General features: G+C 50.6%; 2 protein-coding genes across 7 annotated transcripts in view; one reads left to right on the top strand and one right to left on the bottom strand.

Moving 5' to 3' along the window:
* Positions 1 to 296: 296 nt before the first annotated feature.
* PDYN (prodynorphin) lies at positions 297 to 11,100 on the top strand. The gene is given in 4 exon segments (XM_007062507.4): positions 297 to 677; positions 680 to 761; positions 8,196 to 8,343; positions 9,212 to 11,100. Coding segments are annotated over 4 exon segments (1,152 nt in total). The 5' UTR covers positions 297 to 421; the 3' UTR covers positions 9,878 to 11,100.
* A 7,328-nt stretch (positions 11,101 to 18,428) lies between these two features.
* LOC102936900 (tyrosine-protein phosphatase non-receptor type substrate 1) overlaps positions 18,429 to 22,714 on the bottom strand; it is an 80,424-nt gene continuing 76,138 nt past the window's right edge. For all 6 annotated transcript variants that reach the window (XM_043527566.1, XM_043527563.1, XM_043527564.1 and 3 more), the window contains exons 8-9: positions 22,227 to 22,266; positions 18,429 to 20,868 (exon numbers count right to left, since the gene is read on the bottom strand). In XM_043527566.1, coding sequence (XP_043383501.1) covers positions 20,608 to 20,868; positions 22,227 to 22,266 — 301 coding nt within the window. In that variant the 3' untranslated portion in view covers positions 18,429 to 20,607. The remainder of the gene's footprint in view (positions 20,869 to 22,226; positions 22,267 to 22,714) is intronic.

Below are 22,714 nucleotides of genomic sequence, written 5' to 3'. Positions count from 1 at the left end.
TCCATTGCCAGCCTACGAGCGTAGTCTGTCCATTTGTGTTGCAGCTAGAGACTTTCACGGGTAAGTTCCAGGCTGCTTGGGAAGGGCTCGTCTCTGGGTCTGGCGTGTCCTGTGTCTTATCGTGACACAGCCGGCAATCCCCAGCCCAGCAGTGTCACTAGGAGAGCCACTTGGCAGGGCAGGCGCCCAGCAGGCTGGAGTGGGTTAGGCTTGGAGATTTGCAAATGTAAATGACATTCAGTAGCCTGTGTGTGTGTGTGTGTGTGTGTTTACCCTCCTCCTTCATACTCCCTTTTGCACACTCTTGCTTTGAGCAGATGCGGGCCTGGGGATCATTGGAGTCCCAACTCAGGGCGGTGGAGAGGAGTCTGTGACTGATTATTCACAGCTTCCGTCTCCACCTATTGGCTCTGCAGAGCCTATGCTGAGCTGGGGCTCAGTGACAGGAGGAGGCTCCGTGTCAATAAAAAGAGGGGATAGAAAGAGTAGGGCTGTAATTCCAAAGGGGAACAAGCAGAGCTCTGCAGTCCTCGGTGCCGTCTGGGGGCTACAAAGCCAAAAGCTACAGCTGCAAAAAGGGAGCAGTTTCCTCCCACCCACCTTCACTGATGACCAGATTAACCTAAAGCTGAGGAAAGGAGACGGACAGAATTTGCTGAGACTCTCAACTTTCCAAGGGAGCCTGCAGCTCCCAGAATCAACTTTCCACCCAAACTCTGCCGCAGGCGGGGAGCTCTCCAGGGACTGGGAGGAACACACAGGTAAGACACCAGCTGTGTGTGTGTCTGTGTGTCCGTCGGTCTGTGCAGGTGTGTGTGTGATGCTCATCCCTGAATCCAACACTTTTTGGAGTTTAATTCTTTGCTTTCAGGTTTGCTTTTCCTTTCCTTGCATTTCAACTTCTAATAATGATTCACAGGCTGCAGCTTAGATAGTGACTCTGTGATTAAAAAGGGACTTGATTTGGTTTCTCATGCCAAGTACCTCTTATCAATTGCTAAATTATTTAAAGACACGCAGATGAGCTACTTGGCCCCAGATATTTTTTTCATCCCTATAGCTGTGTGTTACCTACCCAGTCTATCTGTGTAAATGTCTTTCCTGTGCTTCATTTCAGTTCAGGTACCACACCGTTCTATCTTTCAAGAAGGGAGAGAATTACTTACGCTGAAACAAATCATATTTCAAAATAAACTAGAAAGTGCACATGGAGGTTAAGGACAACACCTATTTCCTTTTTTTTTTTTTTTTTTTATAAATTCCCCTAAAAAAGGACTAGTATTCTACAGCAATAGTACCAAACTCTGAAGTAGCGGTACTGGAAATTGCAAAGGAATGGATCATTACTGTAGAATTTTGCAGCGTTTTTGTTTTAAGGGTTGGCGTTTTGTTTTTGTTTTATGTGGTAAAAGCAACATGCACAAAAGATATTTTTCAGGTAATTTTTAAGGACAAAGTGGGTGCAAATGAGAGGAGAGGGGAAATGATGTTAGAAATGTTGAAGGTCCTAAAAGCCATCCAGAATGATAAATCTTTTAGAGAGGAAAAACTGGTGTAACCGGGCTGAATAAAGAAGAGTTGAGGTAAGTGTACTCTGTCTGTGTTGTATACAGTGCCAGGTATGTTAACATTATATTGGCAATAATAATTATTAATAAAAATAATTATCTTCATATTTTTCACACCTTTCATCTGAGGACCTTGCAGCCCTTCTTAAACACTAATTATGCTGCATCACACCGCTCATCAATCCAGTAGGTGTGTATATATAGAAAATCTGATTCTGAAATGACCACCTACAGGAACAATCTTCACTTCCCATTTTTCATTCTGTTCATTAGTTAAATACTCTGTACATTTGTTGCTTTATTTACAATGTGGCACACGATGTTCTCAGAAATGGCTGAAGGTATTTTGCATGGACTTAAAAAAAAAAATCTACTTTTGATCAGAGACCAAGCAGGGAAGAATTCAGCCCCAAAGGTGCATATTTAACTTAATTATAGGCAGCTGCAAGCAGGAGGTTAAATTGTATTACATCTATTAAAATTCCATTAATGCAAGGATCTCTCTCTCCAGGATGTGTGTAACATGGTGTGTACTGGTGGGTGTGTTTGAGTATATACCCACATTATATTCTGGGTATTGCGTACTTATATAAAATATGGTATATATCTATAACTCTGATTTTCCTCCTCCTTTCTTTACCTCTTCCCTTCCTTGTGTTTCCTCCTTGGCTTTTATCCTTCATTGTTTCTCTCCCTCCTTTTCTTCTGTTCTATTTTTATTGGTCACTTCTCCGTTTCTGAGCAGAGCGCAGCTAAGCTCTGTGTGGAGTACTTCTTACAGTGCTGAGTGAGTTATGTTCATGGGAGAGGTCTCTGGCTGCCTGATGACTGGTGACCGTAGCCTGCAGCTTGCCCAGAGGAGTTACAGATGCATGGGGTGTCATGAAATCCCCTGTCCTCTGGCTGTGGAGAGTGTAGGGATTATGCTTGGTGGATTGTGCCTGATCCAATAACTTAACTATCAGGCAAATGCTCTGATTTCATAGTCTGTTAATCGCTTCTGGAATTTGTCACATCAGGTTTGAAACGCCTGTGTGATAAATATTATCAGATGTGTAAGGTGGTGCCCGGCTTCTCCAAATGGCACAGAGGGCTCCTTTTCTGATCTCCTCTCTGAAATCCAATACCAGATAGCCAGGGATTTAATTCACTGCTCTTGCATTTTACAAGGCATTTTAAATCATCTTGGTAGAAATCAATACATAGGAGCTGACGTCACGGAATGCCGTAGCTAAGGTAGGAACAAATCAGTACCAGTGCCCCAGTGCCAGACATTTGTTTCAGTTATAGAGATCAATGACGTTTTCAGCGCTGGATCAGACAGAGAAAAACTATTAATGCAGAAAACTCTGGATCGATAGTGAACAGGGAAAAGACGAGTCTCCAGGCTGTAGCTACACCTGGTTTAAGCAGGTGAAGTGCCACTGAAGTCAAGAGGTATCTGGAAACACCAAGTGTGAATTTGACCCTTCTGACTTGACTCACCTGGTAAAGGGAGGAGACAGAGTTGAGCCCCATTAATCCAAGCAGAATGAAGGACGTGGGGCTGGCTTGGCTAAATCGGGATTTGGATAAAGCAGGGGGACTCTTCACTAGAATGGCTGTATGTGTGGGGCCAGTCTGAGACTGGGAGTTGTTCAGATCAGAGGCTCGACCGCACGCCCCAGCGAGAGGCTGTGCCACGCCCCTGTTGAATGCAAACCTGATTGAAGGCCCCACACTGCTTACAGAATGCACTGCGCAGTGCTGGGCTTCTGGGCAAGAAAAAAGTCCGTCATCCTGCTTCAAGCAGCACTTTCACAAGCCCCCAGATATGTACCTCCCTCCCCTCGTCCCCAGGCCTTGCCTTGGGCACGGGGATTTTCATAGCTAGAAAATAAGGCATGTTGCTGTCTTCTTTCCTTGTGCTGTTGGAAATCTTCCTCAGGCTTTTGCGTGATGCCAAGTGTCCGGTCCCACTAGGCACCCAGGATAGAAGCTGGGGGGCCTTGTGTTACTAACGGCCCTGGGGTGAGGAGCTGAACATATTGCTGTTATTGACAAGTGGCATATTTGTCTTTTTCTCTGTCTTCATTTTAACCGTTTCCATACCAGGCCCTCCTCTTTGTTGCTTCCTTTCCCTCCTTCGCTTTCCATGCAGAGCCAAGACCTTCAGCATTTCAGTCTTCCAGACCAAGAGCACTTTAAATTGGGCCGTTAAAAATCGGGTTTGTTTTCATGCTGTATTGAGCTTTCTCTTCCTGTTGTATTACAGTTTTGCACCAAGATTGGCATTTGCTGAGTTTTCTCTGACCAGTTCTATTTGCATGACTAGCAGAGATGCTAATAAAGCAATACTGTATCTCATATTCCTGTTTCTAATGACACATCACGAGAGGTTCACGGGGAGGGAGTGTGACTTAGTGGTTCGAGTAGGAGGCTGGGGATAGGGACTGCTGGGTTCTGTTCTGTTGATTTGCTATATGACCTTAAGCAAATCACTTACACCTTCTGTGCCTTTTATTACCCACCTTTAAAACTGTGATGACACCTATCACAGTCATGGTGTGAGGCTTCCTGGGTTTTCAAGTGCTTTGAGATCCACAAATGAAAGGCACTACATTAGTGCAAAGTATTGTCATTATTCAGCCATTCATTTACTGAGTGTCTTGATGACAGCTTTGAGCCTGGTGAATTTGATGTTCTATTAATGGAGATAGTTCAGCATACGATAATACAGATAATTCAAATTACATTAAAGCATAGCCTGCATTAATAATCAGAACATTAACATATTTCTTCATTAGTGCCAATTATGGTACATTAACAGATACTGACTGAGAATGCAAGAGACTGCAGTACACCTCAGTAATCCCCAAGGGACTGCTTCTGGGTTATGCCATTGTCCTGGAGGCAAAAGGGACCAAGAAGGTAACAGGACACTTATCACATGCTCACAAGAAAGCAAGGGCACAACTGGTGGCTAATTTTCTGCATGTGTTGGAGACAACTAAACTTCTTACACATGTGGTACAATGAGCAAGATTTTCCAAAGTGCCTACATCTCATTGTAAGTCAATGGAACGTAGGCTCCTAATTCACAATGACACTTCTGAAATGGTACTGAACATAAACAAATCATGACCTAGGGATACCAGGAATGAAGGTTTGGGAGTTGACAGTCGAGATGTTCCAGGTATCTTGGGCTCATGTGACCTGCTGTACTTCTAAGCTCTGAAAAAGATGGCTTCGTCCAGGATGTTCAGGTGCCATGCAGTGGAGGGGCGCGGGGGCAGTGGCCAGCGCATGTAATCTCATGGCAAGTGTGAGGGCTGGCCTGCGTTGCAGGCAATGTGGGTTAAATGGCATATTCCTGTGTAAGGCTGAGTTCTTGCACTGCCTCTGCTTCACGGCTGGTTGGAAAATAAAAGCACCTCTTACCTTATTTTCCTCCTTGTTGAGGGGTGTAGGGAGCAGGTACCTTCACTCCACGGGCCAACGACATTTTGCTTCATCCTAAACCACCCATTTCTCTATCAGCAGAGGAATCTTGGTGGGAACAAGGCACCACACCAAATTCCCTGCTTCTCGGGTGCAACGCCAGTGAACTCATGGGAAGTCAATGAGTCACAGCAAGACTCACTTTGGTCCAGTCTAGGTACCACTTACTCTGTCCCTAGTGGAACAGTGGGTGTAAGTGTTTTGAATGCATGTCCTGGGAAAGGCGAGTTTGGGTATTTGGGAGGCCTGGGATTTGTGTGTGTGTGTGTGAGTGTGGTACAGAACACACGGGTGGATTTTGGGAAGGAAGGTGTGTGGGGGGGGGGCAGAATTTTGTGAGAGAGGAAACTTGTGTGAGGACAGGGTGCGCTAGCAGGCAGTTAGGGAATCTTTCTAGGGTGTCTCTGGGGTGGAAATCTCCAACTAATATGGCTGCTGCTGTTAGCCAGTTTCATGAGTCACGGCCCAGCTGCACCATCTGTTCACTCATGAGTGTGACTCGATTGGACGTAGATCCAAAAGGGAGAGGAGTGCTTCATGTGGCCTCATTTGATGGACGAAGAATCCAAAATGTGACATGGAGGTAGGTTAGGTTCAGAGCCTAGTTTCCTGAACTCTACCCCTTCCCATCTCCTCCTTCTGAAGGATCAAGGCCCATAGGGAAGAAGACCAGAGTGTGAAGTGTTCATTGCAGCTGGGAATTGGGGAGGTGGGCATTGGAAAGGTACTGCCATCCATCACTGGATAATGCAAAGACCTTGAATTCCTTCCCTCCCCCTGCTCTCCTTTGGTGAATAGCTGCTATGGATTTCATTGCCTTTATTCTTCAAGGCCACGTGAGAGAAGCAGTGATTCACCTTCTCTAAGCCCCTCGGTAGCGCAGGGATAACAATACCGCAGAGAAATTCATGCTGCTGTTGATTAAAAAAGAATCTCTTTAAAATGATAAATAAAAGGCTTTAGAATAAATGTGTTTGAATGGCTCTCACTCATGCACCAGGAGGAACAGGTTATGGAACAGCATCTACAAGAGCGAGACGCACAGCTTCCGTGAGCTGATGAGGCTAGAAAGGTCCTGTTGATGAGAGACATGCTGTACACAGGCACCTTTGAAACAGTCACCAAGACAGTAGGAACATTGAGAGACAGGTCAGAAACGTACACAGTCACGCCAGGGCTTCCTTAAATGCAGTAAAAGCTTTGTTATCCGGCATGCTGGGGGAGATGGGGGGTGCTGGTTAATCAAATATTCCGGTTAACTAAGAGAGATACTTACCGATGGAATACCAATTTTCAAAGAATTAGAATACGATAAACTGAATGAAGTGTAAAATAGTACACAGGTACTCCTCAATCCAGTAGTAGTCCTGCACTGCAGAGTGGTTGGTTTCTTGAAGCACTTAGGTGTATACAGGTAAAGTGTTCTATACGGTAGGTAATGTGATGACACTATATATCACTCTGGGCAGTGCATGGCGTACCCCCAGATCACTAAAAATACACTGAACACTAAAACTATACGCAACACAACGTGCTCTTTCTTTGATGATTCAGAAGGCACTTCGGGATCTTGCAGGGTCATCATCATCAACCTCAATTATCATTGTAGAGGTAGAAGGTGCCGGAGATTGCGCTGAATCTGTAATGACCCTGACACACCCTGGAAGCTGCTTTTCTGAATAAATCCCTGATATCAGCTTGCTTACATGTCTTCTGCGTCTTTTGCATGAAAGTAGAGTGCAGAATGTGAAATTGCATAACCTCCTGGGCAGTATACTAGTCCTGGTTACTAGGCTGAAGATTTGTATTGGGAGATATCAGAAATGCTGGCTAATAGAGCTTTCCAGTTGATACCGTGCCAGATAACACAGCTTTTTCTGTATGTTGGAGTCAAAGAGCCAGATCCTCAGCTTGTGTAGATCAGTGTTAGCGCCATTGACTTCCAGGGAATCATGCTCATTTATATAAGCTGGAGTTCCGGGCTAAATTGTGTATTAGGCTCACGTGCAAAAGTTACCAGCTGGGTGAACGTGAAGGGTTTCTGAGACATCTAGGTGGAACATGTGTTTGTGTATGTGTGCGTGTCTGTCTCTGTGTGTTTGTCTGCTCATGGGTGGCAGGGTGTGTTTATGCCTGTATGTTTCGCGCTGTAGTCGTATCTTGCAATTCTGTATCATCCTTCATGCTGCACCAGAGATCAGCTAACGCCCCCTTTCTGCCATTCAGAGCAACTCTAAACGGTGGTGCCGCTCGCTGACGCACCTGCACCCTGTAAGCAACTCAGCAGTCTCTAGAGGAAATTCCTCCAGGATGCTGCTGATGCCCAGTGGCAGCCATTTCCTGTGCATGTCTGTGTGACTAATTTCAGAGTAGCAGCCGTGTTAGTCTGTATTCGCAAAAAGAAAAGGAGGACTTGTGGCACCTTAGAGACTAATAAATTTATTTGAGAATAAGCTTTCGTGAGCTAGTGAGCTGTAGCTCATAAAAGTTTATGCTCAAATAAATTTGTTATTCGCTAAGGTGCCACAAGTCCTCCTGTTCTTTTTGTGTGACTAATGCGAACGTGCTATGCTGAGCACAAGCTGCAGGGCCACAGCTAACCCCACCCTCCCACTGGCAGCCTGAGGGTGTTCTCTGGGACAGGCCGTGTGGAAGTAAAGCCTCGCAGACAAGGCCCGGGACAGGGATTCAGGAGATCTGGGTTCAGATCCCAGCTCTGCTCCAGACTGCCTTTGTGACCTTGGGCAAGTCACTTAACCTCACTGAGTGAGGAACTTCAGACCTGTGCCCCATGTGCCATTGCCTTGGAATCACCTGCACGTAGGTACTGTTAAGATTAAGGGCAAGTGTGAGATCGGTGCAATGCCCTCTCTCAGGGGACTATCACCTGCCTCGGCAGGGGCATTTTTCTTTCTAACTTCTATTGGTCCAATAGGTTTTGCTGTGATCTCTGACTCATGGGGGATATGGGTGTGGCACTCCCAGGCCCAATACTGAGTTTTCTCCACAGTGGGTTCACCCATGTCCAAGTGCTGTGGGTGCCCCTGGCTATGGGAGGGTAGCGCTGGGGACCCATTGCCTGGGGTTTGCATCTGATAGTGAAAGATCATTGGTCTCTTGTGGTTTTTCTCTCTCCCCTTGCCGCAGGAAGTGCCCACTGCGCAGAATGGAGCGGCACGTTCTGGTGTTGGCTCTTTGCATGGGTTTGGCTCATTCGGCCTTTGCAGACTGTGCAGCCCAGTGCTCCGTGTGTGCCGTGCAGACCCAGGATTTGGAGAAGCCCATCAGTCCCCTGGTAAGTGCTGGGTCCTACGCCTGGTGCAGTCTGGAGCAAACTCAGCTTTGGAGCTCAGATCAAATGAGCTCTGTATCCAAAGCGGCCCCTGTTTTAGCCCATTTCCAGGTCTGGTAACACTTGCTCTGCAAAGACCCAGATTTTCCAGACTTGCGCATCTGTGTTTGCGTGCTTAATTTGGGGGTGCCGTTGCCACGGCCGTGTGCGTGCAACCGCAGTAATTGTGCACAGTAATGCACTTTTGTGCACACAGTTCTGAAATCTAGCTGAACATGAGCATTTCTTCTTGCCTTGTATGGGCCAGTGGCAGGACTGCTGAAGTGGCTGGTCCTGCTCGCTGGGGAACGGTTGGACTGAGAGCACGATGACCCTCAGGACTCTGCATGCTCTAGCAGAGATCAGAGAACAACAACACGGGCCCAGTTCTCCACTGTGCAGTTATTTACACTAGTGCAAAGTCTGTGTCAAAGCTACCAGTCTGATCTGACAGCATCTCGCACCCACTTTGCACTGGTGTCTACGATAATCCCCAGTGCTGTGCAACGCAGAATCAGGGCCGTGGGGCTGGGGCCCCTTTTAATCTCTGACAACCTTTCCCTCTCTGTATCCGGCCCTGGCCCTGGATGTTAGAAGAATGGAAGCATCTGCTTCCCACTGTGGGACCAGATTATTCAGCCACCCACTGCAGCAGGGTGGGATGCAGGCCCTTAAAAGATAGGATGTTATGGGACCCCAAGAAGTAGAGCTAGAGCCCCTTCCAGGACTGGAAAGGGGAATCCCAAGACGTCTTTCCTCCCTCTGGAGAGAGCCCTGGTGGTTGGGAACTGCCGGCGGGTGTCATGGGTTTGCTCTCATTGGTGTGTTGCAGATCTGTTCGCTGGAGTGTCACGGTTCCTTGCTGTCCAGCGCGGAGTGGGAGAGGTGCCAGACCATTCTGGCTCTCCTCGCCCCACTGATGGTGGATGTGGGGGGCCAGGGCCTGTCCCCTCTGGAGGCTGAGGCCAAGGCAGAGCCAGAGGGGAGCCCCATCCCCGGCGAGCTCCCCAGCGGCCTGGTCAAACGCTATGGTGGCTTCATGAAGAAACTGGACAAGAACAAGATTTTCTCCCTCTTGCGTGAGAACGCCCACAGCAAAGGTGGCATGGCTAAGAAGTACGGTGGCTTCTTCCGCAAGCCGGGGGAGAGGGCGGCCTCTGAGGTGGCGGAGGACTACCCGGAGCTGGAAGCCAAGGAGACAGGCGACCACAGGGAGGAGCCCGAGGAAGGAAACCTCAAGGATGAGATGAAGCGCTATGGGGGCTTCCTTCGCAAGTACCCCAAGCGGAGCTCGGAGCTGGCCCCCGAGGGGGAGGGGCAGGGGCAGGAGCTGGAGGACCTGCACAAGCGCTACGGGGGCTTCATGCGCAGGATCCGCCCCAAGCTCAGATGGGACAATCAGAAGCGCTACGGGGGCTTCCTGCGGCGCCAGTTCAAGGTGACGACGCGGTCGGACGAGGACCCCAACGCCTACTCGGGGGAGGTCTTGGACCTATAGAACCCCCCCCGCCAGCCGAGATACTTCCAGTAGGGACTGCATCGCTCCTCCCGACCCACATCACCCTCCCGTGCTCAGCTGCGCATCCCCGGCATCACACGCCAATCCGTCCTTTGAGTGATACCCAGGTGCACCACCCTGCTGCCGCTTCCCTGAAGAGCCAGATGTTTAGAAACCAGGCAGGGATTGCAGCCGGCCACGTTTCTCCCCAGTTTCTGTCTCTCTCAGCTCTGGGACTTGGACCAGTACCAAAGCGATTGGCCCAGCTATGGGTTTAGTTCAGCTGTATGGAAAGCAGGTTACTTTAATTAAGTCTCAGACAACTGACTATTGATCCTCCTTGTGACCCGTAGCGATGAGCCCAACTCAAGCTCCCACCCTCCAGTCGGAATACCCCAAACACTGGGAAAGTTCAGCTCTGGATCCAAACTTGGTGGCTGGCCCCTTTGGTCCTTCGTGGACCAAACCAGAGCTCCAGGTCCAAAGGCCTCCCAGCTTTGGGGGAGTTTGGCTCTAGCTCCAAATTGGAACCATACAGCTTTGCGGTGGAACCCCATTTCCAAGGTCCCCAGCGCTGGCACCAGGTGCTGCTGGGCGTTTCAAATATAAATATTCTAATGGAAACAGAGGCATCTGCTACTTGCCTTCTAGTCTATCCATTCAGATGCCTCTGCTCAGAACATCCCGATTGTTCTCTAATTGCACAGTGTCTCCCAGAGGGACCTGTGTTTGTATGGGAGGGCATCTAGCCTGGAGAGCAAGGTGGGCTTGCCCTATAGAACCCTGACTTGCTTCATTATATTCCAGCTAAATCACAGCTGTGACCCTTTATAATACACATGAGAGAGGCACACTTCTAATGAAGCGATGAAATCTCAATAGTGTTGCACTTCTGAAGGCACCCGAGTCAACCGCTCGTTTGTCACCTGGGGATTTATGCGCACAGTCATGAAGGGAGCAGAGTGAATGTAGGTATTGTGCTGCCAGATTTGCTGGCACAGTCCGATTCTTTGTGCCTTGGAGTGATTGTGTGCACAGAATTGCAGGTGCAAATAAGTTGGAGCACAAACTGACAGTAGCTGGCCCCATTCTATCCCTGCCCACAGGGGATCGCTCTCACACACAATGACAGAAATCAAGTAGGAGCCATTTCTGAAAGTTTGGCTCATCATGTAGTTCTCATTGCAACCATCCGTGTTCTCCCCCATCCCCCAGCGAATGCTGAATTGCAACAGGCCAACAAAAAGACCATGAGACAGAGGCAGGAAAGGGCAGGGCTTGGCACATTGTTTCCTTTTCTAACATCAACCATGGGCAAAATTGGGAAATTAAAATAGATGAAACTTACGAAAAGGAATGTAGATGAGGTTGGACTCTGCCTGCGACGCACTGTTTGGCTGAGCACAGCCCTCCATCGGCCGCCACCTGCTCCCTTGTGCTGTTCTGAGATGTACAGATCGTTTCGGAGTCTGGTTACTTTTCGTTATTACATTTGCAAGAAGAAATAAAGTTTGGTCTGTCTTGAGATGGGTCACGTTCACCCCCTTCCTTTTCTGTACGGTAAATAAAAAGATGTTAATGAGTCTGCGTCTGGTGATGCATCTGTCCACAGTGTGGGGGCCAGCCAGGATGGGGGCCCATCACGATGCTCACGTATATCTTTGGGGAAGAAGCACTGGAAATCAGGGATGGGCTAGGTGTACTTGGTCCTGCCTCAGTGCAGGGGCTGGACTAGGTGGCCTCTCACTATGGCTCCTTTGGGAGAGCAGCGAGCACCTCACAGGAGTGAGCCCTAATTGTGCTTGATGTGCATGAAGCAAATGCGGGTGCTTTTAGATTCCCTGCTGAGTGCTTGGATTATTCAGCTGGGGGAGGGGAGCAGCAGGTGCCAGGACAAGGACACAGAAAAGAAAACAGTGAATGCCCAGTACCCCTGCTTCGGCTGGGCATGAAGCACTGGCCTACAAAGGGACACAAAGCACAGAGAACCGGTGGAGTTATGACCCTCATCCAAGGTAAGGGAGGAAGAAGCCCCTGTGCAGAGAGTTCTGCTACTCCCATCTGAAAATGTGTCCCATGTTAGAAATATAACAATTCCAGCCTCTCACCCACACATCAGGGCATGGGAAATATCCGCCGGTCCTCGCCCCCTTCACGGTCCAAATGGGTGAGAAGATATTGATCTGGGAGCTGGTAATTGTTCCTGACAGTTTTGCAAATTTGATCTGTACAGCAGAGCCCACCCTCTGTGGCTCCACCTCTGCCTAGTCGCACCCACCTTCTCGGCCCACTCAGCCATTCCACTCCCTCTCTGTTGAGAACACACCTCTTCCTGGTGCTTTCTGTGCTTTGAAACACGCCATCCCCAAAACTTTCCAGCCGCAGCTCCCAGACTGCAGGTGAGCAGAGCTCTGCCCAGCAGAGACAATCCCCCAGTCTCCTGCCATTCTCCTTGGGAAGGAATGGAATCATTGTTACAACAAAGCTGGCAATTTGCTGGAGATGTCAGGCGGGAAGGAGCCGCAGTAGATGAAGGGAGACCATGTGGACAGGGCAACAGTCTGGGAGGCAAGAGACCTGGCTTCAATTCCTGGCTCTGCCACTGTTTGAAATTCAGCCCCGTGCAGCCAGCCAGCACCCGACCTTAAGCGCTGCATGCATTTCTCTAAAGTCCTTTCCCCAGGGCTGAATTTCACCTTATGTGGCCCTGAGCAAAACCCTTAACCCCCTACCCTGTGTCTCCTGGGACCCATGTACAACAGAGGGCTAAGGAGACTTCTCCAGATACACTGAGCTATGGATGAAACGTGCAGCATAAGGGCAAATTATTTAAATATAATGAGCACGAGACAAGTAAGGAGGGATTCTTCTATTTCCCCCAGCACTAGGCAGGTCCCCGTGTCAGATGTCTGCTCCCAGCTGGTCCGCCATTCCCGCAGGACGGAGGCTCAGAGAGCTTGATTCTGATTTTTTGCCCGTTTGTGATTCCAGGGGAGTTAGTCCCCATTTACCCCAGCTAAGCGGGATCAGAATCAGGCCCTGCTCCTGCTGAGGAATGGCCCTTCACTGAGAAACCACCTCCTCTCCTTCCCCGGAAAAACAACATAATAAAGCTGGCAAACAGTTCCCATGGCAACAGATGCCCATGGACCATCAGCAGGTGTGACTCAGTGCTAGCAGGGGCTGCCATGACCTTCAGTGGAGCAGGAGCCATCCACCACCAACTTCATCGCAAGAAGGGCTGTGGAGCAGGGGGCTGCGTGAGCGGCCAAGGACACCCCCTCTCAGCAGGAACGGCTGGTGGACGTATGTGCAAATGCCCCAATGGCTCCCAGAGGCAAAGAATAGCTGCACCCTGGAGAACCTGCCTGGGCTGTCAATTGGGGAGGGGGTGCGGATGTCCTCCAGCTGGCTCATTAGGAGGGGGGAGGGGGCTATAAAGAGAAGGCAGCGGCCACCCTACCCAGGGTGGGGCTAACAGAAAATTGGGGCCTGCTCAAACATGCAGGGGCAGAAGCAGTCAGCTGGTCTCCTTAGTGCCCAGGCCCAAGAAGAGCAAGCCTGGGCTGGCTGGTGAAGACCCTGCCTTCTCCTGGAGCTCAGCAGAAGGGCTGATCACAGGTACTTTGGGCCAGGCTGAGGGAGGCTGGTAGGGAGCGTGGGGGTTCATGTTTGTGCTGAAGGATCCAGGGCAGGCTGTGTGCACGCCTGGGAACTGTCATGAGGCTTAGATGGGCATGGCTTTTGCCATGTATGACACCATTGTGTCAAGTGCCCACGTGACCTTGGCTGGATGCCGTTTGAAGCAGTCTGAGCCTTCCTGCAGCTGGGGATGAATGCTGTGTGCTGGCCCTGCGATCTGTGGCTTTCCTGCCTCTCTTCACCCCCTGTAACTCCTTCGGCAGGGCATCCCAATTAGCCACCAAAGGGGGAGGCTCCCCACGGGTGCTAATGCTGCTGGACGCTGCTCGGGGAGGGCGCTCTGAGATGCTGCCTGTCTCTGGAGATGGTTTGCATGGCAGCCCTTTGGGGAACATTTTGTCTCTGCTTTGCAAACTCTGGGCTCAGGACTCTATCTGCTGGGGCCGTGCCTGGAGGCTAGTAACCACTGACCTGCAGCACCTGTGGTGTGAAGGGTGGCTGCCGACTCGCAGACAGGCTGGTGTGCACGCTGCAGGGCGGTGGGAGTGGGGAGCTGGTAGATAACCTGCAGCTGTACTGATTAGCAGTAGCAATGAGCGCGATGGCTGCAGATTGGGTTGTATGTTTCATGGGGGCAGAAGACTTTGGCCTGCCAGGGAATGAGTTTCTGTGACCAGCTCAGGCCCATGGGAAGGAGGGCCTTGCTCACAGGACACCCCAGTGCCACCCTCTTTCCTAGGGGCATGCTTGATGGGGTATAACCTTGGTGGGGAAGGCCCCCTGCCTCTGTTCTCTGTGTGCTGTAGCGCGTATTGCTGGCAGCTGCCAGGTAACTTATCCTGTAGCCTCCCCTTGTGGCCTGGCGATGAGCCTTTGAAACTGCTTTGTAACATGCAAAGGAGGCAGAGGGGTGTGTGTGTGTTTGGAAATCTAGAGCTGTGTAACAGGAGGAAAAATGAAGGTGGGTCTAGTGAGCCTTCCCCACACCCAGTGAGTGAACTGGCCTCTCCAACGGTTAATGCTACACCCTCCTCCCCAGCAATTATTGCTCCTTGGGCCACCAGGGCTCTTCCTGTACAGCTGGTGTGTCAGTTTATCCGGGGACTGACTGAGGTACAGACCCTGCTCCATGGAAGTACATTACAGGCTTTCGGCATATGCTTAGGTATGGGCCAGACCTGCAAGTAGGCCGCCTATTACCCCTCATCCTCTGTCCTGATTTTTCACATTTTCTATCTGGTCACCCTACCTGCAAGTAAAACAGCAGCACATGGTGGCACCATCTACCCAGTGAGAACAAGCTTTGATCTCTCCAACAGCTGATACGTGAGCTCCCCTTAATGGTGAGTCTGGGATAGAGAAAAATCAACAGGCTGCTAGTTAACCTCCCGGGGTCAAAAGCTGAAAGGCAGGAGGGTCCTGGTAGAAGCTAGAGTGAGAGGGAAAGTCTGGCAGAAACAGTTCAAGTCAAGGGGTGGTGGGGGAGGCTCAGCAGCTGCTTCTGAGCTAGGGGATTGTAAACTAGGAGCCTGGGGCTCCTAGTGCCCCACTGACCACAGGAACAGGAAATCTCCCCCTCCGTGTTCTCCGTCTTGTTTGTTTTGTGGTCTGAATGGCTGCTCGATCAGCTATTGGGAAATCGAAGATAAGGAAGTGAGTTTGCTGCTTGAACTTCTCCTCTGTGGTCTGCTCTGGCTTCAGTCAGCCACAGCTGTACTGAAACTCCTTATTGCTGCCCTCCCCAGCTCCCTGGGGGGACGTGGACCCCCCTGCACCCCAGGCAGGCGTGCTCCCCAGATGGCTACCAGAATGACACTGCCCAGGGGTCCTGCTGGGAGAGGGGCTATGGAGGACACAGCCCCGCCTTGCTCAGTGGGCCTTGAAGGAGCATCTGCGTGGCCGGCAGTTGTGTGCCAGGGGACCTGTTCGCTGTTTTAGGCTGATGTTGGTTAATGGTGGCTCAGTTTGGGAGAATAGCAAGGAGGGAGCAGGGCTCTGTTACTGCTCAGACGGGGTTAATTCACTGATGGGGGACAAGTCGGTGCTGCAAGATGGACTGGAGGGGGCTGCCCTGCTTAGGGGCTCTTGCCACCCCCAGACCTAGCCGTGCTTATCACTGTAAATGGGCTTTACAGGGGATCCTGACTGTGCTGGAGCGCCATAGCGGGAGCAGTCATGGTGGAAGGGGCCCATCTCCGGAAGAGGGCTCCTCTTCTGAAACGCCTATTATTACTGACTTCCACATATCTGCATACAGGGCTAAGCCTGTGGGGAGCTCCACCAACAAAGCTGGGATTTGATAATTCACAGCCTCTGTGGCCAGACCCTACCCCTTCACTACCCCACTTCCACTCACCTGAGTCACCCACCACGACAACACGCTCCCGGGGGAGGGGTGGAATGGCAAGAGTGGAAGATAGACGTGTGGGCACACAGGTGGGTTGTAAATACACAAGTGGCCCCTGGGCAGGGTATGTAACTCCTGAAGCTTGGAAAGGATCATGGCTAGTCTGAAAACGTTTTGGGCTTCATGACAGTTGGGAAACACTGAATCATTATTTTAAGATCTCTTGTTCTTAAGAAGTATCGCAGTATTTCTCCCCCCTCCTGCTCCTAAACACAGCAGACAGCCGTGGTGGCTTGGATCATTCTTGGTGCAGGCCTTCGTGTTTTTCCATCATTATTCCCAGCACGCTTTCTTCTTTCTGGAAAGCTCAGGCCCACACCGCAGAGCCATCCAATGATTACTACCCTACGCTTATGCTCCTGAGCCCTTCTGTAATCTGCTTGCTACTGCCTGCAGGACCTGGTCGCTGCAGTTCTCGCATCCCCCTCGCAAGCTGTAGGAGCCCTGAAGGACAGCTACAGACTCATGGAAATCGCTTGGAAAGTTTCCACACACACTGTGTCTGCATCATGTTGTTTCCTTCTCAGCTGTATGAAAATGGAATCTGTGGATGTCTGGTTGAATTGCTTCACAGCAACTGATTAGCCTGGCACGAGAAGTGGGGAAACACACCACATGCCAGGGGCTTATGTTACCAGGTTCTACCGCTTCCTCCCTCTCCAGTTCAGTGCAATCTCCTGACAAAACCCCTCCCACATAGACCCCCTCCTTCTCCACCTGATGCTGCTCAGGGTCCTTGCCCTGCTTTTTGATTCTTCTGCTGCAAGGGATGGACCTTTCTCACCCTCCAAACAATAAGCTTTATCTCCAACAGAAGTAGGCTTCAGCTAATGGTAGTTGTAATGAGGAATGGAAAACTTGTCTTATGAAAGGAGACTCAAGGAGCTTGGCTTGTTTAGCCTAACTAAAAGAAGGTTGAGGGGAGATATGATTGCTCTCTATAAATATATCAGAGGGATAAATACCAGAGAGGGAGAGGAATTATTTAAGCTCAGTACCAATGTGGACACAAGAACAAATGGATATAAACTGGCCACCAGGAAGTTTAGACTTGAAATTAGACGAAGGTTTCTAACCATCAGAGGAGTGAAGTTTTGGAATAGCCTTCCAAGGGAAGCAGTGGGGGCAAAAGGTCTATCTGGCTTTAAGATTAAACTCGGTAAGTTTATGGAGGTGATGGGATAACATGATTTTGGTAATTAATTGATCTTTAAATATTCATGGTAAATAGGCCTAATGGCCCGTGATGGGATGTTAGATGGAGTGGGATCTGAGTTACTACAGAAAATTCTTTCCTGGGTATCTGGCTGGTGAATCTTGCCCATATGCTCAGGGTTTAGCTGATCGCCATATTTGGGGTCGGGAAGGAATTTTCCTCCAGGGCAGATTGGAAGAGGCCCTGGAGGTTTTTCGCCTTCCTCTGTCGCATGGGGCACGGGTCACTTGCTGGAGGATTCTCTGCTCCTTGAAGTCTTTAAACCACGATTTGAGGACTTCAATAGCTCAGACATAGGTGAGGAATTTTCGCAGGAGTGGGTGGGTGAGATTCGGCGGCCTGCGTTGTGCAGGAGGTCGGGCTAGATGATCATAATGGTCCCTTCTGACCTTAGTATCTATGAAACTAGTTTTGAGGTTCAGCAATGAGCTGCCATCAACACAAGCTATGGACTCTTTTATGAGGGGCCCAGCAAGTCTAACCACAGGCAGATGGTGGTGATTACTGGCCCATGCCTGAGATCCAGACATCTAAGCCACAGAAAGCTAAACTAAGAAGGAGGAACAAATACTTACTGAATTCAGCAGGGTGGCTTTCAAAACAGGTTTTAACTGCCTCTGTTACCATTATTTGCTCCTCTGCTGCGGACTGAGCAGGCAGCAAAACCAGATGACGGGTAGAAAGCTTTGGGGCGGGGAGGCTGGGGGAAGAGATGTGAGGGAAAAGGAGCATGGGTCGGTGTTTAGAAAAGCACAAGACTAAACTAGCTCCTGAGTTCTAATCCTGAGGCCGACTGGCTGTGACCGCCGAGGCGAGGTAGGCGTGCATCTAAATCCCATCGGGTACCTCAGTTGTGCACGCAGATGGTCCCGCTTGCCTGCAATGCGCATGCATCTGTGCTCGGTTACCAGGACGACACTTGCACCTTTGAGTGCCAGACTTCTTTAAAAACCGCACAGTGGCTTAGTTTGCCTGTCTGCTCCATGGGGATCACATTGCCCTGCCTTGCAGCGGGGCCGCGAGGCTGCACTGGGAAGCCCCTGGAGCTTCTTGGCGAGAAGATGCTTTAGACGTACAAAGCAGCTGTGCTCACCCCTGCACGTTCTTCTCCCCGACACCACCCAGCGAGGGGCAGAGTAAAACTGGGCCGTACATCGAGATGGGGAAAAGGATCTGAGAACCTGAACGACTCAGATTTGCCTCCCCGCTCCCCCAGGGTATCTAACCCAGGAAGGGTATTCTGGCTTCCCTATGGCAGCACCTGGCACCGACCCACGAGCAAGACAGAACTTTGAACTTTTTATTACAAAAATATCCTGCAAGCGAAAAAAAAAAAAGATATGTTGCAATCTGTACAAGTGGTCATTTAGTTAGTTTTGAAACATCCTGTCGAGATCTCCTGGCTTCCCCTTCCTCCTCCCCAGCTCCCTGCAGGATCAAACAGCTAGAATACAACCTAGTTACCAACATGTCTTAGTGCTAGATTATTTCTCCCTCTTCTGCCCTCCTTCCAAGGAATGGTACCACAAGTCCCACCTCTTCTCTTTAATACTGCTGAGGAAAGGAGGGCAGGGAAAGGGCTTTCGGCCATCACAATAACTGGGCAAGGGGGCCACATTCAGGCCTGGCATAAACAGGTATAATCCCCTGCCTGGAGCGCCAGCTGCCTAGCCCAGCTCTTCCTGGCCCTGGAAATCTTGAAACCTGAATCCTAGGGATAAGGTGAAAATTGAAACGGTGCGTTATCTGCAACCTCCCATGGAGAAAATCAGGAAGACGGCTGCTTCTGAAATGCCACTTGTGGTTGCATTTCAGCTCCGTTTGTCACTTTTCTTCGCTAGGCCAGTAAGTCTGCCCAGCAGTGGGGAAGGCCGAGAAGTCAGAAAGCCGCACCCCTCCCCCCAGCGCTGATGGAGGGTTACTTGCTTATCAGAACTTCATTTGACAGGGTTGGGGATTATCACGCTGACTCTGACACTTAGTTTTGCGTCTCATCCTAGTGATGAGCACACAGCACTCCACCCATGGACGACACACAAGCATTGGCTTTTAGCTCTAAAGATGAACAGTTACATGTCAAACAGTCATGGTGACACTGCTCTCCGGGGGATGCCCTCCACCCGTGCATGAAGGCTTTCTTCTTGCTTCCAGGCGCTGAGGCCGGGCGTGCTGGATGAACTGGCCAGCAGGAAGGGCTGAAAGGCAGCATAGCCCTGGAAGTAGCCTGTGCTCTGGCAGTAGAGGTTGGCTAGCCTCTTCCCCCACCCCGGCTAGCACAAGCTTCTGTAGGAGGCCCGTTAGTCCCCATCTCATGAGGTTAAGCTCTGTGGTTGGCAATGAGGATGCTCTGTACCAGGGAACACAGGCCTGGGAGCGGTGGTGGCTAGGAGCTCGTGACTAGTGTAGCTTGTGCATGGCTCCTGGGTCAGATCAAGACTCTCCGCTCTGCCCAGGGAGCTCCGCAGGCTGCGTTCCCCAGCCCAAGGTGCTCTGGGGCGGAGAAACGTCCTCACTTTGTTGATCTGATTGCAGAGCCTGGCGCTCAACCCGCAAGGGCACAAGTGGGTCACTGGTCTTAACATACTGCCCCCAGGATGGGATGACTGGGAAGGGGGAACCTCAGGTGGAAACTTAAGGAATTACTTACGACACACTTAGTTTGGCGGGAAATCTGAGCCTAAAAATGAGCAGTCTCGTTCAGACACGGGTTCTGGAGCAGGAGGAGGGAGGAAGTCTGAGAGGAAGAGGGAGTAGTCACTCTGGATCAAAGAGTGTCTGCTCTTCACAGAGGGACTCCAACAGGCAAGCTAGCTGGCCAATGTTACCTTGAGAACAGCAGTCCAGAGCCTGCTGCCAGACAGCTCTCTGCCACTACGTTATCTCCCAAAACAGCCTCCTCTCCTGCAGGTGGCTGATCTGCGGCAGGTTGGCAGCTTCTTCCATGCACACAACGTACTAAACTGGCTGCAGAGAAACTCAGGTGTTCACTAGACAGGGACAGCCCTTGTCTGGAGAGGTTACAAGATGGAGTAGGCCACTGCATCAGCGAAGCACTGAAAACAGTCTGTCTGCTTGACACATGCGAAAGGAAACTCAGTGCACCAAGCGAAGGACCTCTCCAGTCTTGTGACAAATCACCGGGGAGGGGGTGGGAATAGCAGAGATACTGGTCCAGAAATAAAGCTGCACGGTGTGAGGGTCTTAGTTCAGTCTGGCCTCTCTGGGCCTGTTGTGGAAGTTGGTATTAACTCAAGTGAGGACATAGCAGCATGGGGAGGCTTCGTACGCTGTGTGAAGCATTCCAGGCCCCAGGAATGCGGCTCCTGTAGCTTGGCACCCACTTCCACTGTGCTCCTGGTGCCTCCATTGAGATCCAGTGTTGGAGGACCAGGGCTCCATGTCCAGCTAAGGGCCTGCCAGACTTCACCAAAACCCCAGTGAGCCCCGGACTGCTTTTAGCCCTGATCATTTCTTTTGGATTTGGACGCTGGCGTACTCCGAGATGGCTTCCTCGGGCCGGGGGGCAGGTCTTTTGGGTGCCTTGCTGAGGTGGACCATGTCCAGGTCAGCGTAGGTGAGATTGTCTTCAGCGACTGCCGGCTGGCCGGTCTGGATGCAGGCGTACTCCGACTGCGGGCTCATCTCCATGAACCGGCGCGTGCTCTTCTTCTTCTTCTGCTTGTCAAAGTTCAGGTCTGCATAGGTCAGGGTGTTGGGATCAGAATCCTGAGTTGGGGGAGGGAGAAAACATGGAGTCAGTAGGGAGCTGTGTCCCCTGCAGCTGGCATACAGATGGGATATGAGCTGTTCATCCTGAGCTAAGAGTCTGGTCTAGTGGTTATAGCAGGAGATTGTGGCAAGAGCTAGAATCTACTCCAAGCACTGCTGCTGACTGACCCTGGGCAAGTCACTTAGTAGCCCAGTGCCTCAGTTTCCCCATCAGTAAACTGGGAATACAACTACTTCATTCATGACTAAAGTGCTCTGAGGTCCTTGGATGGACCCTGCTAGGGCAGCACAAGTATGATGTGCTACAATGTAAAGTCCTACCGCCTGAGACCTGGGGTCTGTGTTGATGAATTAGTGGTGCTGGATTCCCGAGACAGGTGTCCCCATTCCAAACCAACCCCTCAACTATGCGCATCAGCTGCCAACTGGCTGGCTTGTTCAGCAGAGAACAAAGATGGAAATGGCTCTGGAGACGTATCTACCATCCCGGGCAGGATTAAGGCATGCTGGTGGGACATCTAGCCAGCAGCAGTGCAAGCTGTACTTGTTGGATAACTTGGCTCTAGAACGGTCACTCAGGCTCCTGGGGACACTCGATAATGTTTCAAGAGGGGCGGAGAAGCATGCTAGTCCACAGGGCCCGAGACTAACCAAGACACTCGCTTGCTACCTTCAGGCTTCTCCAGGCAACTGAGATGCACTATTACCATCCACTGCAAGAATTCTCCCTTAAGTCTGCTGGCGAACGATGCTCCGAGGGAAGAACCAGGGGCAATACCGAGCCAGAGTCTGCAATCCCTTGCACCCCTGGAGATGCTCCACTGAAGTCCACAGAATTACTCTAGACTTGCAGCAGTGTCAGTGAGATCATGGTCTGGGCGGCTATGTCCAGAACGGATGAGGTCTTTCCAGTGTTAGGCCAGCTGCGTGCGTACGTGAGCATGTGGACGAGCTGGGGCGGGGGGACAGAGCTCAGTTCTGATCGGTAAATTACTCATAGCCGCATCACAGAATGCAAAATAACTCTAGAAATAGCTTCCCTGGCTTATTGTACAGCTGGCTCTAGTCACAATAGAGCCAGACTTGTTCTCTGGGGAGGGGCGGGGGCGCCGGGGAGGAGGAGAAGAGAAATTCAGTGCGATGGAGGCAGCTTCCCTATGCAATTTAGAGAGGGAGCGTTTGTCCTGAGCTGTGTGTCTCTCTCCCTCCCCCCAGCCACAGAAGTAGGCTTGCATAGCTGAGATTCTGCGCACTTAATAAACTGCCATGATTTTAGCCTGACGCTTGGTATTTTCATGGTGTCTTCTGTTGCTCTCCCCTCTCCGGTTCCCCAAAGGAAGCTAGCTGTTACGTACCTGGAGAGCTGTGCTGGGGCTCTTCTTGGGCTCGTGTAGCCTACAGAAAAAGCAACAGAACAGAGTCAAACACTCGTATTTTAAAATGGTAGCGCTGCTGGGTGATTAAGTTTTACAGAGGATTCTTTCAGGTTAGGATGGCCGAGGACTGACTGACGGTTGATTTCAGGATAGAGGGGAGAACCACTGGATACCAGTGTGTGATAACGGAGAACTAACTGCACCATGAAGAGTTTATCCTCACACAACACACAGACTTAAGTAACCAGCTGGCCATAGGATGAAGATTTGGATTTCCCCAGGCTGCCTGTGTGTGGCATGGACAATAAAGAACAAGTGAATCATAGAATATCAGGGTTGGAAGGGACCTCAGGAGGTCATCTAGTCTAACCCTCTGCTCAAAGCAGGACCAACACCAACTAAATCATCCCAGCCAGGACTTTGTCAAGCCTGACCTTAAAAACTTATAAGGAAGGAGATTCCACCAC

This window comes from Chelonia mydas, chromosome 13 (genome assembly GCF_015237465.2).
Source record: "Chelonia mydas isolate rCheMyd1 chromosome 13, rCheMyd1.pri.v2, whole genome shotgun sequence".
In the NCBI taxonomy this organism is placed as follows: Eukaryota; Metazoa; Chordata; order Testudines; family Cheloniidae; genus Chelonia; species Chelonia mydas.
This window is presented reverse-complemented; position numbering and strand designations above follow the sequence as displayed.